Source organism: Carcharhinus amblyrhynchos, chromosome 31 (genome assembly GCF_965287045.1).
Source record: "Carcharhinus amblyrhynchos chromosome 31, sCarAmb.v2.hapA, whole genome shotgun sequence".
In the NCBI taxonomy this organism is placed as follows: Eukaryota; Metazoa; Chordata; class Chondrichthyes; order Carcharhiniformes; family Carcharhinidae; genus Carcharhinus; species Carcharhinus amblyrhynchos.
In genome coordinates this window covers 5,652,266-5,670,383 of record NC_137354.1, presented here as the reverse complement: position 1 = coordinate 5,670,383, position 18,118 = coordinate 5,652,266, and the positions used below count along the sequence as shown (strand labels likewise).

Genomic DNA, 18,118 nt, shown 5'->3' with positions numbered 1-18,118 from the left:
TTGGAACGAACTTCCTGAGAGGCTGGTGAAAGAATCGATCGAGGTATTCAGAATAAAACTGGATTGCTATCTGAAAACAGGAAAAGTGAAAGGTTAGAGGGATAACATGGGAGTGTGGGACATGGTAGAGTGTTCCTGCCATGAGGCAGTGCTGACTTGATGGGCCGAATGGCCGCCTTCTGCATTGTAAAGATTCCGTGTCTTTCTGCTTTTCATTCTACCTAAACATTTTGCTGGAAGTATTGATGTAAGTATATCAAAGGATAAGCAGTAGTGGAAAGACACATTTCCAGGTTTGGAATTAGTTATGAATCAATGTCAATGCTTCTCGGTTCTGGAAATTGGATAAATACCCACTACTGCGCAAGTTAATACCTTATTTCAACCTGGATTCATGGAATACCAATCACTCTTCTTCTAACTGCAGGCATCCACCCACTCTTACCCCCATCTCCATTCACCCAAACCTGTCCCACCCACATCACACCAGCCCCTTCCTCCCTCCCACCATCACACAGAGGCTCACTCACATTTACCCCACCTCCAAACTATCCCCACTCACCCACACACAACTACCCCCCATCACAGACCCTTATCCATATTCACCAAGCCCCCCCACCCACACTTACCCCCAGCACCACCACCTACCCCTTCCAGCCCCTGATCCAAACCCACCCATCCACACTTATCCCGACCTCCACCTATGCACCCTGCCCCACGTGGGGCCTTGCTGTGCACAAATTGGTTGCTGATTTCACTAAATTACAACAGTTACTGCACTTCAAATATACTTCATTGGCTGCTGGGATGTTACGAGGCAGCAAAAGGCTCCGTGTCAATTTAAATCTTCTTTCTATTCAATTTCTAAAGAACGGTAGGCTCCTACCACCTTGTGTGGCGGTTACAATGACATTTCACTGCTGGTTGTAACCCTTGGTATGACCCTGCAAAGATCTGTCCAACATCCATGTTTCCTTGAAGAGAGGGACCCAGGTGGGCGACTGAAACTTCTCACTGGCAAGTTCCCGAACTGAGTAGTTTGATCAAGGAGAGGGTTTCCTGGGATGGTGTAAGCAGAGACATGTCTGCGAGTGACACTGACAGCTGGTTGCCTGCTCCCCATCTCTGCCCGAGGCAATGGAGGTGGTGGATAAATGGTTCATAAAATGCCATTGGGGAGGTGGAGGAAAACTGTTCTTTCAACAAAAAAAATCAGGGAAATAAAGTTGACCATGAAATCTCACTTTGGTGAATTTTGAAAATGACTATCATTTCCTTCCTGGTCAGAGTCATGCACCTTTTATTAATCAGCTACCCAATCATTCTGCCAAGTGCTTTATTCCTTATACCAGCGAGTGACGTAAAGCTTCAACATAAAGAATCACGGTCGTTTTGCTCTCTCTCTGTCGCTGGCATGCAGCATTGAATTGCTATCCAAATCCCATACAGGCTGACACTCACAAGATCAGTCAATTTCAATAGGTTTATCTCTGCTTGAGGGGTGAAGCCAGTGATCTTTATTCCCCTACTTGCTGGTGTATCGCCATCTATCCCGCACCAAGCCATCCAAGGGTGGGCGTGCTTGCAGAGCTCCCTCCAACATTGAAAGCAAATTTCCAAATGGCCATGGGAAGAAATGGAGCTTTTCTTCCGTGGCCACTGAGGAGAGAAGCAAAATTATCTTTCTCAAAACTAATATTGGAATTGTTTGGGCTTGATTGGCTGTGCCTGAAACAATAAATCAAATTCAGTCACAGAATAACCCGTGCAAATGCAGTTTAATCAGTGCCTACACTCAGCCAGAAACAAATAACTTTCCCAATAAATGCATGTTTAGTGTGATAAGATGTTTCAATATGGAATATAATTTAATTATCGCCCCAAAGAGCACCTTTCCCTTGTACCATATATCTCAACATTAAAGGAGCTACAGAGGCGATGGTACAGTACTTGACTGGTTACGTTACTGGACTGGGTGGCATGATGTCACAGTGGTTAGCACTGCTGCCTCACAGCACCAGGGACCTGGGTTCGATTCCCGGCTTGGATCACTGTCTGTGTGGAGTCTGCATGTTCTCCCCATGTCTACGTGGGTTTCCTCCCACAGTCTGAAAAACGTGCTGGTTTGGTGCATTGACCCAGACACGCGCAAGAGCGTGGCGACTAGGGGAATTTCACAATAACTTCATTGCATTGTTAATGTAAGCCTTACAATAAATAAACTTTACTTTAAGATCCAGAGATCTGGACTATTGACCTGGAGACACAACTTCAAATCCTAGGGGGCGCGGAGTTTAAATTTGATTAATTTTAAAACTGGAACAAAAGCTAGTGTCAGTAGTGCTGACCAAGCATCTACCAGGTCGTAAAGACACATCTGTTTCACTCTATGCCTTCACGGAAGGAAATCTGCCATCATTACTGGGTCTGATCTATACGCAACTCCCACTGAGCACAGCACCTTGCCTCCTATACTCAGTTGACTCAGGGTTACTGCACGCACTCTTATCGCTCACCCTGCCCTGTAATCTGCTCCAGGTCATTCACCCACATCATTCCCACACTTCAGAATCCGATTCGCAAACCTCTGCAGTCTTGTCATCTCTCTTCCCTCGTGGCCCATCCCCATAAACAACCAATCACCCCCCTCCCCCAACCATCTCAACCCAATTACATCTAAGTTAAAGTTAAAGTTTATTTATTAGTCACAAGTAAGGCTTACATTAACACTGCAATGAAGTTACTGTGAAATTCCCCCTAGTTGCCACACTCCGGCGCCTGTTTGGGTCAATGCACCTAACCAGCATGTCTTTCAGACTGTGGGAGGAAACCGGAGCATCCAGAGGAAACCCACGCAGACACAGGGAGAATGTGCAAACGCCAGATGGACATGGCATAGTGACTCTATCAGCTTTTTCCTAAGGGTCAGCTTTATGTTTTCCCATAAAAAATATTTAGATGAGCACTTGAAATATAACATTCAAGGATATGGGACAAGAGCAGGTAAATGGATTAGCGTGCCTTTAGTGTCAGTTGTTGTTGGTGCAGGCTCGATGGGCCTTTTCTGTGTTGCACCCCACCCAGTTCTGCTAATTCCTGTCCCCAACCCTGCTTGGGTCCAACCTCCACTTTGTGGAACGGTCTCCAAACTCCTCCACTTGGTTAGTGTGTGGGGTCAAATCGCCTGTAACTTACAATGTCATTCACAGAATGACTGCAGCACAGGAGGCCCCCATTTCACTCATCGCTTTGGCTCTATTGTCTGAATGGGCAATTCATCGAACACCACTCTCTCCTGCTGGCAACAAGTTTTCTAAAACAATCTATTCTACTCTATTCCTTATCGCGAGCACAGGATTACAATGGATTCTTGCAGAGTCAGGTTCCAGTAGTAAACGTGGACATGTGTATCATATCCAAGGTCACCCATATTTTTCCACAATGCTTCGGAAACATTTTCTGAACCCTCAGAATATTATAAATTCAAGGCAAGGCAAGGAATTCAAGAATAATGGTTGCAATCTCTCAACTGCAAATCAACTTAAATAACTGGGGGCCAACAATAACACTGCAGCCTTCAATGTCAACTTGTGAAATGTGCGCTACTTCACAATATTTCAGAAACAAAGTCATGGCCTCAAATTTAGACAGAGGGTGAGGAGTCAATGTAGACTTGATTACTTTCTCTAGAGGGTGATATATTTACAGAAAGGGAGTCAGCAACAAATGACTGTATCAGACTGTATTCACCGGGTGGCACAGTGGTTAGCACTGCTGCCTCACAGCGCTAGGGATCCGAGTTCAATTCCTGGCTTGGGTCACTGTCTGTGTGGAGTTTGCACAATCTCCCCATGTCTGCATGGGTTTCCTCCGGGTGTTCCGGTTTTCGTCCCACAGTCCAAAGATGTGCTGGTTAGGTGGATTGGCCATGCTAAATTGCCCCTTAGTGTTAGGGGGGCTACAGGGTGATCAGGGTAATTAGCAGGTTGGGGGGAGATTAAGGGTAATAACTAAACCAGCAATAATACTTCCGTAAACAAGATGTTTAATAGGATTAATTATTAATGGATTATTTTCATTAATAGGGGAAGTGTGTTAAATCAAGGATATTTTATTAGTGCTAAAAAGATAAAAAATAGCTGTGAAGGATATTGCTACAAGAGTTAGGACTAGGGCTCAGGCGTTTAAGTGGGAAGTGTTTATGAATTCAATAATGGCATCTTTTGAAAAGAAAGGATAGGAATGGTATGCCTGTTAGGGCTAGGCTGCCAGTTGTCAGATGAATGGTAAAAGTTTGTGGCGATCTCCTACTTTGCGGATATCTTGTTGTCTGAAGGAAGGCTGATTGGGGTTGGTTAAGACCAATGGTAACTATTATTAGTCCTACTGGTTAACGAGGGGTTACGGGGATAGGGCCTGGGTGGGATTATGGTCAGTGCAGACTCGATGGGCCAAATGACCTCCTCCTGCCCTATAGGGATTCTATGAGAGCTGTATCACTACCTGATGAAAATTGTGAGGGGAAGTGAGATCGTTTCACTGTCATTAGAGACCACCAAACTGGCCAGAATAGTCATTCCTGATCTTTATTTTATTTCTTTGCAGAACATGGATGTCGTTGGCTGAGCCAGCATTATTGCCCATCCCGAGTTGCCTTTGAACTGAGTGGTTTGCTAGGCCATTTCAGAGGGCAATTAAGAGTCAACCACATTGCTGTGGCTCTGGAATCACATGTAGACCAGACCAGATAAGGACAGATTTCCTTCCCTAAAGGACGTTAGTGAACCAGTTGGGTGTTTCTGACAATCGACAATAGTTTCATGGTCATCAATAGATTTTTAATTCCAGATATTTTTTAATCAAATTCAAATTCCACTGTCTGCTGTGGCGAGATTTGAACCCAGGTCCCTGGAACATCAGCTGAGTTTCTGGATTAATAATCTAGCAATAATACCACGAGGCCACCGGCTCCCCTATTTCCTAATGAAGATGACCATGACACGATGGCATAGGGAAAGAGTTGGCAGCACTCATGCAAACAGCCCTTTGAATTCTGATAGGTACAAATAATGCATATCTGACAGTCAGACACAAAGTGATGGTGACAACTGCTCACAATTACATTGCACCCTTAATACAGTCAAATCATTCCAAGGCACTGTGGGGTTCTCAGACATTTTACAATCGAGGAAATATTAGGACAGGTGATGAAAACGTAGGTTTTAAGGAGCATCTTACAGGAGGAGGAGTGAGGAGGTAGAGAGACAGAAAGGCTTAGTGAAGCAATTGCTCCATTCAGGAATGGGAAATCTGTCAGCAGGCAGTGCACAATGCATTTTGATGTATTACCCACATCACAACATTACCACAGACATACATCCTTAAGCACAACCGCAATATCTAGCCCAATATTCATATAAACCACCCATCCATTCTTCCAATTACTGACACAGATCGTCCATGTTTATTGCCTGCTCCATTGAGACAGACACAGAACTGGCTTGAACCTACAAGTACAAGGCCAGAGGGTGACTAAGGAGCGACGTGACTGGAGGCAGCTCTTAAATCAGGTTTCACTTGCAAACCTCAATATTGGTACTTACGTCATCTTTATCTTGCACTTGGATGAAGAGGGGCAGCGCAAAGCCCACCTGTGCCAGTTCCGTAATGCTGACACTGTACTCCGAGCGATTGAATTCTGGCGGATTGTCATTGACGTCAATCACCAGTATGTTAAACGTCGTGGAAACGGTAGCGTTTGATGGCGTCCGGTCTTCATTCAGTTCAGTGCCCTGTACATAGTGGGGACAATATTGTATTAATAAAATGCATTCGCACGCTGTACAATAAAACATTTGAAAGATTTTACATTGAGGTATGACGATTGTTGCCACGTAGGCAAGTATGGTAACCAACTGACGCACAGCAAGATCCCACAAACAGCAATGGCGTGAATGATCAATTGAAGTTATTCAGGGGAACCAATGGGTAGACCGAGAGCCAGAATTGTATCGGCACAAGGCCGATGGCATTCTCTGTTGGTTTTGGGCAGGATCTTACAAGCCTCGGGTGGAGGAGGCAGTAAAATAGGCACAGGCCGGAATGTTATAGCTGATCATGCCAGCTGGATTTTCCTATCCCGCCACAGTGAAGAGGGATTTGGCTGGGCTCCAAAGTCTCTGCCCCTCGCTGCAGCGAGAGTGGGGCACGAACGGCCGATAAGACCGCACCACAATCTTAAAAATTAGAACCAACTTTTTCAGGAGCAAACGATAGAAGGAATTTAGAACTCGCCATCACAACTGGCAGTCGATGTTAGATCACCTGCTCATTTTACGTTTGGGATTAATAACATTTTAATTTGATTTATTATCATCACATATATTAAAATACAGTGAAAAGTACTGTTTCTTGTGTGCTATACAGACAAAGCATATTGTTCATAGAGAAGGAAAGGAGAGGGTGCAGAATGTAGTGTTACAGTCACAGCTAGGGTGTAGAGAAAGATCAACTTAATGCGAGGTAGGTCCATTCAAAAGTTTGACAGCAGCAGGGAAGAAGCTGTTCTTGAGTCGATTGGTACTTGACCTCAGACTTTTGTATCTTTTTCCTGAAGGAAGAAGGTGGAAGAGAGAATGTCTGGGATGCGTGGGCTCCTAAATTATGCTGGCTGCTTTGCCGAAGCACCGGGAAGTGTAGACAGAGTCAATGGATGGGAGACTAGTTTGCGTGATGGATTGGGCTACATTCATAACTTTTTGTTAGTTTCTTGTGGTCTTGGGCAGAGCAGGAGCCCATACCAAACCGTGATACAACCAGAAAGAATGCTTTCTAAGGTGCATCTGTAGAAGTTGGTGGGAGTTGTAGCTGACATGCCAAATTTCCTTAGTCCTTTGAGGAAGTAGTGGCACTGGTGGGCTTTCTTAACTACAGTGTCAGCATGGGGAGGGGCACCATTTGGCTGGTTAAAGGTATTGGGGAGATGGGACAAAAGGCAGGTTTATGCTGTTAGATCACAAGTCAACCACGATCTCACTGTGGTGTAGAACAGGCTCGATTGGCCTGAATCGAGGAACGCTTGCCAGGATTACAGGAAGAATCTCCGTGGTGACGACGATGAACGACCGGGGAATCTTCAAAACCCACTGGCAGAGGGACAGACGGGTGTCGGGTTAACGTCTTGTTCAAAGGGCAGTACCTTAACCATCGCAATGCCTTCTCCAATAGAGGGGCACAGTGCCAGCCTGGATTATGATGGATCGTATGTGACAGAACTAATTATTGGCAGAATACAGCCATAATGCAAAGCAATTGCAAATCTGGGAAAGCCAGCTTTGTAGCAATTATGCTGGTCTGAGCCACTAACATGTATTGGAGTGCAAAGCATCTTTTTATAATACTTATCCAACTGTTAGGCTGCTCCAATCAATGAGAACTACAGTCCCAGGTTATAAATCTATATTTAACAAATATGTATTCAGCCAACCACCCGTTCTCACATTGATTTTAATTAAAAATGAGAATTCCTGGGAGTTGAACATAAATCCAAAAAAGTCAGTCAGCACATTTTATGGCATACATATGCTTCATTGCACACTTTATTGTGACTTGCAGGTTTAATTTAGCAACTTGAGCGTAGAGGCAAAAATAGAAGCAAGCCAACCTAGATGTGGGTGCATGGAGAGAGAGAATTATTGGGGTTGCAGGGATGGGATGGAGGAGGAACTTCTTCAGCCAGAGAGTGGTGAATCCGTGGAACACTTTGCCGCAGAAGGCTGCAGAGGCCGGGTCATTGCGTGTCTTTAAGGCAGAGATAGATAGGTTCCTGATTAATAAGGGGGTCAGGGGTTACGGGGAGAAGGCAGGAGAATGGGGATGAGAATCATATCAGCCATGGTTGCATGGCGGAGCAGACTCGATGGGCCGAGTGGCCTAATTCAGCTCCTCTGTCTTATGGAATAAGTCAAATATGCTATTTTTACTGTGTAACACTCCAGGAATTTTATTGGTACTTTGGGGGACTGCATTCCATGGTTCAATCCAATATCCTACAAGCTTGCAAGATCGATGGTCTTGCCTGTAATGTACGAGGGGTTCCCTGCCCTCCCTTTGGGTCACAGGCTTACAATCAAGTCAAGTTTCTGTTTATTTCTACTGGTGCTTTTTGGGGGTGGGGTGGAAATCCCATCTCAGTGAAGCCCACCAACACCTCTACTTTCTCAGAACACTAAGGAAAATTGGCATATCAGCTATGACTCTCACCAACTTTTACAGATGCACCATAGAAAGCATTCTTTCTGGTTGTATCACAGCTTGGTATGGCTCCTGCTCTGCCCAAGACCACAAGGAAATTCAAAAGGTTGCAAGTGTAGCCTAATCCATCACGCAAACCAACCTCCCATCCACTGAATCTATCTACACTTCCCACTACCTTGGCAAAGCAGCCGGCATAATTAAGGACCCAACGCACCCCAGACATTCTCTCTTCCACCTTCTTCCTTTGAAAAAAAGATACAAAAATCTGAGGTCACGCACCAACTGACTCAAGAACAGCTTCTTCCCTGCTGCTGTCAGACTTTTGAATGGACCTACCTTGCATTAAGTTGATCTTTCTCTATACTCTACATTCTCTCATTTCCTTCTCTATGAACGGTATGTTTTGTCTGTATAGTGCACAAGAAACAATACTTTTCACTATGTTAATACGTGACAATAATAAATCAAAATCAATATCAAGAGGAAATATCCTTTACATGTCCACCTTGTCAAGGCCATTCTGGATCTTATAGACTTCAATCAAGTCACCCCCTCCCTCTTCTAAACTCCAGTGGAAACAAGCCCAGTCTGCCCAACCTTTCCTCATAAGACAACCTGCTCATTCTGGCTACCGATCCAGTAAACCTCCCCTGAACCAGCTCCAACACACATACATTCTTCCTTAAATAAGATGGCCAAAACTGCACACAGTATTCGAGCTGTGGTCTCATCAATGCCCTGTACAGCTGAATCATAACATCTTTACTTTTATGTTCAATTCCTCTGGCAATAAAGGATAGCATTCCATTAGTCTTCTCAATTACATTCTGTACCAGCATATTAATGTTTTGGTGACTCATGCACTAGTAAACCCAAATCCCTCTGCATCATGTATTGTGTTTCTATTCTTCCAGTCAAAATGAATAGCTTCACATTTTCCCACATTATACACAGCCAGATTCTTGCCCATTCACTCAAACTATCTCTATCCATCTGCAACCTCCTTGCAGCATCTTGATAACAGCTGTCCTTGTGTCACCTGCAAATTTAGCGACTGGTGTGGTGGGAAGGTTTTATGAGGAAAGGCTGAGGGATTTGAGGCTGTTTTCGTTAGAAGGTTAAGAGATGACTTAATAGAGGCACATAAGATGATCAGAGGATTAGATAGGGTGGACAGTATGAACCTTTTTCCTCGGATGGAGATGGCTAGCACGAGGGGACATAGCTTTAAATTGAGGTGTGATAGATATAGGACAGATGTCAGAGGTAGGTTCTTTACTTATAGAGTAGTAAGGGCACAGAATGCCCTACCTGCAACAATAGTGGTTTCGCCAACATTAAGAGCATTTAAATGGCCATTGGATAAACATATGGATGATTTTGGAATAGTGTCGGTTAGATGGGCTTTAGATTGGTTTCACAGGTCAGTGCAACATCAAGGGAAAAACGGCCTGTACTGTGCTATAATGTTCTATGTTCATGCCATTGCCTCCCCTTCTCTAAGTTCAATGAGGCTCCAGCACAGAGCCCCGCAGGACTCCACTTCGTCATTTCAATCTCCTCACCAATTCTTTTGCAAGTTATCTGAAACCTGCTTCTTCCACTCGCTGACTCTCAGAATCCCTACAGTACAGAAGGAGGCCATTTGGCCCATCAAGCCTGCACCAACTATTCCTGTAACCCCACATATTTACCCTGCTAATCCCCTGAAACTAGGATCAATTTAACATGACCAATCAACCTAACTGCACATCTTTGGGCCGTGGGAGGAAACCGGAGCACCCAGAGGAAACCCACACAGACATAAGGAGGACATGCAAACTCCACACAGACAGTGACCTGAGGCCAGAATCGAACCCAGGTCCCTGGCGCTATGAGGCAGCCGTGCTAACACTGTGCCACTGTCCACTGCTGTGAAAGGAAACAGCTTCTCGGCCTTTATTCCATCATTACGAGTATTAGGAATAAGTTCTAGCTTTAGGTTTAAGCTGAATTTATCTCACTTAATTGTGGGCTAAAAAGATGAAACCTGGGTCTAGTTTAATTTGAGAGTGAAGGCAGCAGGTCTGGAGAACCAACATTTTTTAATGATCCTTTACAAGTACTGAAGGGACGTTAAAGCAAATACAATGTTTAAAAGAATGGTTGTTGCTTAGCAACAGAGGCCAGAGGGTACAGAAAGCAGTTTTGAGGTTCAGTGGGTGACACATCTTCTAAAGCATTGATGGGCAATCTAGACTAGTCAGTGGGTTGCAAGATTGAAATCGTGCTTGTTCACTTACTGCGACCCTTGATTAAGATTAAATACATTCAATACATGCCAAATATTTCATAACGAGTTTAGAGAATGTTTAATCATTTAGATATTAATGTAAACTGTCATCAGCTGGTAAAAACAGAAGGCATTTTTACACTTTGGACACAGAGGGAGCGCACGGCTCTCACAGGCAATGTCGTGAGTAACCAGCACTCACCTCACCCGCCCTTACTTTACGTTCCAATCACTTCAGTCACACTGGGAGTAAGAAGGATGGAAACCAACATGATTGGACGGTTCCAGTGAGGGGGCTGAAACGTGGCCCCTAGAATCCTGCAGCTTAAATTTTTAAACCAGAACCTTAATCATTAAAAACTGTCAAAAACATTGCAGTCCAGTAACTAGGTTAAGATGTCAATGTTTGGCGAGAAAGTAGAACGAATTTGAATTCTCACTGCAAGCCCCTGGAAGGCGAGTTGAAACTGTCCTGGCTCAATTAATCGGATCGGTTTTTGGAAATATAATCTTTTCCATCGTCCAGATCCCTCTTGTGGCCGATTGATAAAGTGAGCCATCGATGGGAGCGGAAATAATAGACAGGCAGCAAAGAATGAAGTGGGACGGAGAGGGGTAGATGGAGAGTGTAGGGAGAGGGAGGGAGGGTGAAAGGTACAGGGGGTGGGGGCAGTGAGAGAGGCAGGGTGAACAGGGCTGATTGGCAGGGGGGGGGGGGATCTCCATATTCAACACTGCAGTTATGTTGTAAAGCATTTTGTAGCTGAAACTTCAGGACATTTTCTGAGGATACAGAGCCTCTGAAATAATGCAACCACATTTCCACGTACATCAGGACAGCTCCCACTGACTGGGTGCTATCTGGGCGACCATGACAATTGGGTATTAAAGGGCGAGTCCAGTAAAGAAGCTGAGAAGATGGGTAGGAGGAGAAACTGACAGCAAGAGAGTGACCAAGAGACTTTTAGTTTAACTGTGAAAGTTATCAATTTCTAGGAAATCTCTGCACTGAAACAGCAATACCCCGGTTACATTTTTCAAAGTATTTTTCGGCTCCCGTTTATTTTGGTGTCTATTTCCTCCTCCTCGTGTCTCTTCCCATTTTCCAGATTTAAAATCCAGGGCAGCAACTTCTGCTTGCGTCCGGATTATTCCGGCACCCAAACCGTGGCAAAGTGGATGGAACTTCCCTCCACTTCCCACCTGTTTGCTCAGCGAGAAGGAGCAAAACTCTACAGGTGACACCAGCAAGGTGGGCAAAGGTAATGTTTGAGGAACAGTGGGAGGAAAATCACAGGGCAGCATTTTCCTGCTGGCGGGATCTTCTGGTCTCGTTGAAGGTTTTAAGTTTAAAGTTTATTTATTATTTATTAGAAGTAGGCTTACACTACAATGAAGTTACTGTGAAAATCCCCCAGTTGCCACACTCCGGCACCTGTTCAGGTACGCCGAGGAAGAATTTAGCACGGCCAATGCCCCTAACCAGCACATCTTTGGACTATGGGAGGAAACCCACGCAGACACGGGGAGAACATGCAGATTCCGCACAGATGGTGACCCAAGTTGGGAATTGGACATGGGTCCCTGGCATGGTGAAGCAGCAGTACTAACCACTGTGCCACCGTGCTGCGCCACCCTCTCCCCCGCAGGTTCCCCGACAGCAGGATGGGGAGCCATGCAAAACACTGTACACATTAGCAGGATTGGACAGCCAATAGGGAGTTGCCTCTGCCGGTAGAACACTTACCGTGTGGTATGGCAATCCCACCCACAATCAGTGGCAGGGTGCAGTGCAGCATTGCCACACTTAACAAGCCAATCTGTTAATAATCTGCTGGTGTAATTGGTGATGGATAGGAGGTACTCTCCAGCTCAACTCAATTGCATAAATGCGGATTAAAACAAAAGTGCAGCTAATGGAAAAATGTGCAGCTATGAATATTTTCAGCAGAGATGAGCGTCTAATAAATGAGCAGGTGTCCATGTGCACAGAATGTTAAACTTGCTGATGGTTCCTCATTTTTTATTAGCTTGGATGGACTGTGCTGTATCTCACTGAGGTGTTAGGAAGCAGAGGACACACAGGACAGATTCTTGTTGAGGAGTCTGGCGTCTAGAGGACTGTGGAGGACAGGTCATTGAGTGTCTTTAAGGCAAAGATAGATAGGTTCATAGAATCCTACAGTGCAGAAGGAGGCCATTTGGCCCATTGTGTCTGCACCTAACACATTCCCATCCAGGCTCTATCCCCATACATTTACCCTCACTAGGGGCAATTTAGCATGGCCAATCAACCTAATCTGCACATCTTTGGATTGTGGGAAGAAACTGGAGCACCCAAAGGAAACCCATGCAGACACAGGGGGAATGTGCATACTCCACACAGATAGTGAACCAAGTCAGGAATTGAACCTGTGTCCCTGATGCTGTGAGGCAGCAATGCTAACAACTGTGCCATTCGTAATCAAAACGGGATGAAAATCATATCAGCCATGATTGGATGGCAATCGATGGACCAAATGGCCTACTTCTGCTCCTATATCTCATGGTCCTGTGATTGTAGGGTCAGCAAGTGACCTGATCATTGTCTCTTTTCAGGAAGGCTCGTTCAACCACAAGACAATCAGGCAGTGGCGAGGCCAGCTGTGTGCCATGCCCTGGAGTCAAGATCCCGAGGGAGAGGTCCTGCCTATCACGTGTGCTGACCAGAGGGGTGCTCAGCAGCACCACTGAGGAGGTGGTGGATGTTACTGGAACTGCAGTCCTCAGAGTCCTAGGGTAACCTGGTAGCACAGGGTAGAGATAACTCGAAACATCAGCTCTGTTCTCTCTCTACGGATACTGTCCTCTCTCTATGGATACTGTCAGAGCTACAGAGCTTTTCCAGCATTTTCTGTTTTTCATTCAGAGGTGAGTGGCATGGGAGGGTTGTCACCAAGGGCAGTGGATGGCTCTCAGCCTACCCGGCTCCCCCCAACTTCCTAACATCAGATCCTTCTATCAGAAGTTCAGGGAGCTGACAGCATTGTTTTAGCCACCGTGGGTGTCACACATTGACAAACCCATTAATCAGCCACCCTAAGGGCCTCAATAGCTGGTAGGACAGAAAGGTCAACCTTCCCGCTCAACTCAACACCATTCTGGTGGAACCTAAGGAGAAAATGCTGGAAATTCTCAGCAGGTCTGACAGCATCTGTAAGGAGAGAAAAGAGCTGATGTTTCGAGCCCAGATTTGATTTCAGATTCCAGCATCCGCAGTAATTTGCTGTTATCCAATTCTGGAAGCGGGTAGTGCTCAGTTAGGTCACCTGATCAGATGCTCTTCCCACCTCCAAGCTCACAGCCAGGGAGAGTACAAGATTCCTGCTGCATCCTCCCCAGCCCATTCTACAACTGTAATAGATGATCACTGATTTGTACCCCATTGCCATTTACCACATTTGCCATTTTCCTACCCAAATAAAATCTATCGATCTTAGCACTGGAAGTTCTCGCTGTGCCAGCAATCATTGCCTTCTGTGGGAAAAGTTCCTGATTTCCACTCTCCTTTCCCCAATCTGACTATCTTTAATTTTAAGATGAAGCTCGCTGTTCTGGATTCTCCCACCACAGGAACCAGTGCACCTACTCAACTCAATCTCTTTAGGTATCAGCACTGACCCCTCACTAACTGACTAACCAAGGAAGGGCAAGAAGTGTTTGTTCATTCACCAATACACATTGCAGCTCAAACACAGTGGACTCAGTGTTACTGGAATGTTCTCAATGGTTGACTGGAAGGTTACATAAACAGCTCAAACTTTATTAGGCCGCACACTTGGAATGTTGAGATATCATTACACATTGAAGCTTGGTCAGCCACACATTCAATAACAACTGTGTCTGACTGTGTGCCTGCGTCTCAGTGTTTGAGAAAACGTGAGTGTGTACGTGAGAATGAACGTGTGAGAGACAGGGGGTGTGTGTGTGTGTGTGTGTGTGTGTGTGCGTGTGTTTTCTTCAACCTGGAAACAGACCCTCACAGCTCTCTTCAGTAAGCTAGGGGTCTCAGGTGTGGATGGAGGGGAACAAAGCGACATCGGGTAACATGGTGGCACAGTGGTTAGCACTGCTGCCTCTCAGTGCCAGGGAGCCGGGTTCAATTCCCGGCTTTGGATCATTGTCTGGGTGGAGTTTGCGTGGGTTTCCTCCGGGTGCCCCAATTTCCCCCACGCTCTAAAGATGTGTGGGCTCGGTGGCTTGGCCATGATAAATTGCCCCTCAGCATAAGGAGACTCGCTCGGCTAAATGCATGGGGTTATGGGGATAAGACCTGTGTGGGATTGTGGTCAGTGCAGACTCGATGGGCCAAATAGCCTCCTTCTGCACTGTAGGGATTCATCTTCGAATTTAAACCAAGTGAATGAGCAAAATTTGTCTTCGTACAAAAAGGGTGCAAGAATGTGGGTGACTGCTCCATAAATGCCTCGGATGCTAAAGTCACGCGTTTTGAAGGGAGGTGGGAGCCAAGAGCAACTACAGTAAGAACCTGATTTGCATAAAGCTCGGCTTGGAGAGCTGGGACCGTGCTGCTTCTCCCCACTCGAGTCTAGGGACCAGAGCAAGGAGACTGGGAACTGGATTTAGCGATGGAATAGCTATTGCTACAGCAAAATAACAGGGCAGTTTGGGGGAGGTGGGGGGTTTAATAGGTCGAATATCCAATATTGCTTTTTTTAAAACACGATCCTGTCCGCGCTCTGGAAAACCCACAAGCTTTTAGAATCCGACAGTTCCTTTTATGCACATTTCTCTTATTCCACCTTTGTCAAGGTGAAAGCTGAGGGGTGGCATTTTTTTCCCATTTGGCTTCTAATTTTACTATCAAGCACTCACAAAGCTCATACATAACACGGTCATAATGCGCCCGGTTTCCACTTCTCGCACACTGCAATTTGCTTTAATGTTAGCCTTTGAAGCAAGTGCTATGAAATCTTGGTGAGTCGCTGTTCTAAATTGCCTCCTGCAGTGGTGAAAGCTATACTTATGTTCGAATAAACTCATCCTTGCTCCACGTTGCAGGACAGTTTTTCCCCAATTTATGTTCTTAGCACCAGGAAGAATGAAACAGATGCAGCTCAGTAAGGGTTTATGTGATTCTCGTACAGTTTTACACACCAATCATTCTGATCTCTGCTCTTGAGTGACGAAGTCTGGGCACTCTGTCACAGTAGCTTCTGAGTAGCGGACAGGCATGGACCCCTCGCTGAGACTGCAGGATTACTGCCCTCTGGATACACTGCCAGCACCAGCAAGCACTCAATTTCACCCAAAGCCCAAGGTCAGCTCTTGCGACGGCAGGAACAGGAAAGTGGGTCATTTATTGCTGTCAGTGATTACAAGTCACTGGCCATCACAAAGCTGTCACTGCAACCAACGTGGGGGGAAAAAAAAAATGACCGCATCAAAGCCAATACTCAGCAAGGGCAATACTTCAAACTGCTGCTCTGGGAGTGCAATTCAAGGTGGTGTTTAGTAAAGTTTATTTATTGGTCTCGTAAGTAGGCTCACATTAACATGGCAATGAAGTTACTGTGAAAATCCCCTAGTTGCCACACTCCGGCACCCGATCGGGTACACTGAGGGAGAATTTAGCACAGTCACTGCACCTAACCAGCACGTCTCTCTGACTGTGGGAGGAAACCAGAGCACCCGGAGGAAACCCATGCAGACACGGGGAGAATACGCAGATTCTGCACAGTGACCCAAGGCAGGAATCAAACCCGGAGTCCCTGGCACTGTGAGGCTAACCACAGTGCTAACCACCATGCCACCCCGTTGGATACATGCTGAGGAGTATTTGTGCTTTGGAAAAAGGGCAGAAAGATGTAATGAATGGGAGTGGCACGCTGGCACAGTGGTTAGCACTGCTGCCTCTCAGTGCCAGGGACCCAGGTTCAATTCCCAGCTAGGGTCAGTGTGGAGTTTGCACATTCTCCCCATGTCTGCGTGGGTTTCCTCCGGGTGCTCCATTTCCTCCCACAGTCTAAAGATGTGCAGGTAAGATGGATTGGCCATGTTAAATTGACCCTTAATGTCTCTGGATGTGTAGGTTAGAAGGATTAGTGGGGCAAATATGTGGAGTTACGGGGATGGGGTGGGATTGTTGTCAGTGCAGCCTTGATGGGCTGAGTGGCCTCCTTCTACACTGTAAGGTTTCTATGATTCTAACTCTTTATTGCAGCCAACCTGCTGAGCAAATAGTTGGCTGTCCAGCGACATTGTGATTCCTGATTGGGATTCATTTGGGCTGCTTGTTCAGCCAACTATTCTCCTTTGCAGCAGGCTAAAAATCAGGATTTCTCAGCCTGCCTCCGTCACACACCTACTCTGTTTCTGCCATTGATCTTTCAGGTGTAGCAGACGGAGCACCATGACCACCAGTATAACCCTGGCTCCGCATTTACTCGGGGTTCAGTACAGTCCCCTGCGTACATGATGCACACAGCCTTAAGGTGAGGTGATGGGTCTTGAAGGGGCATCAATACACAAGCACATAGACTGTCCTTAAAGGTAGTGAAACCAATCTGACTGAACCAGCCAATCTGACTAAGAAAGCCAAGTGTCTGTTACTTATGAGCTTAAATGGGGCTGTAGAGGTATTGAGTCCACATTAATCTGTAGGAGTTTGCATTACATCTAGACTGGTCCTCAAATATTGGACATTTGTCAGCTTGGGCTGCTTGCCAGTAGAGTCATAAAGCAACATAGCATGGAAACAGGCCCTTCGGCCCAACCAGTCCATACCTACCATGGTGCCCTCCCAGCTAGTCCCAATTGCCCGAATTTGGCCCGTATCCCTCTAATCCTTCTACATCCATGTACTTATCCAAACGCAGTACTTATCCGGTAGATTAAATACAAAGAGTACGCGACAGGCCGAAGTGCCTGATGGCACAGTTTGCCCACCGTCATTGTGTCCCACCGCTGCCAACATCAAACATCTCATTACCAGCACCATATGACAACCAGCCTCACTCACCCACCTCAATGTAACACAGCTTTATTCAGAATAACTTGTCAGAACAGTGACAGAGTGGAAGAATTTGACAAAAATTGAAGGGGAAGAAAGAAATCTTTTTAAAAGAAGATTGCAAGGCAAAGATAGGACCTTAATCCTGAAGATCTTAAAAAGTTCCTCAAAACCTTTCAAGAGTTTCAAAAGTTTCACTTTTCAAGAGTGAAGGACTCAAAGTTCAAACAGTTTCTCTGCAACCAGTGGTTGTCATTAACTATGTAAACACAACGTATAACACTTGAATTACTCTAAAACTTTACAGTGAACTGATTAGATTACAGGTACAAAGATAGAAAAATGCTGGAAAATCTCAGCAGGTCTGACAGCATCAGTGGAGAGAGAATAGAGCTGACGTTTTGAGTCTGGATGACCCTTTGTCAGAGCCCATTACAGGTAATTTAGGCTGCAGGATCTGCTATCAAGATAACAGAGGCACCAGTGCCTAAACAAACAGCATCTCTTTTACAACAATTCACTGCAGAAGTGGCAAAGTTTTTTTTCAAATTAATTTATGGGATGCGGGTGTCGCTGGG

At 45.6% G+C, this 18,118-nt stretch overlaps 1 protein-coding gene across 1 annotated transcript in view; it reads right to left on the bottom strand.

The window, feature by feature from the left end:
• Nucleotides 1–18,118, bottom strand: part of cdh23 (cadherin-related 23) — a 767,458-nt gene that overhangs the window by 445,714 nt on the left and 303,626 nt on the right. Inside the window, exon 11 of the mRNA XM_080215942.1 lies at nt 5,604–5,792. Coding sequence (XP_080072068.1) covers nt 5,604–5,792 — 189 coding nt within the window. The remainder of the gene's footprint in view (nt 1–5,603; nt 5,793–18,118) is intronic.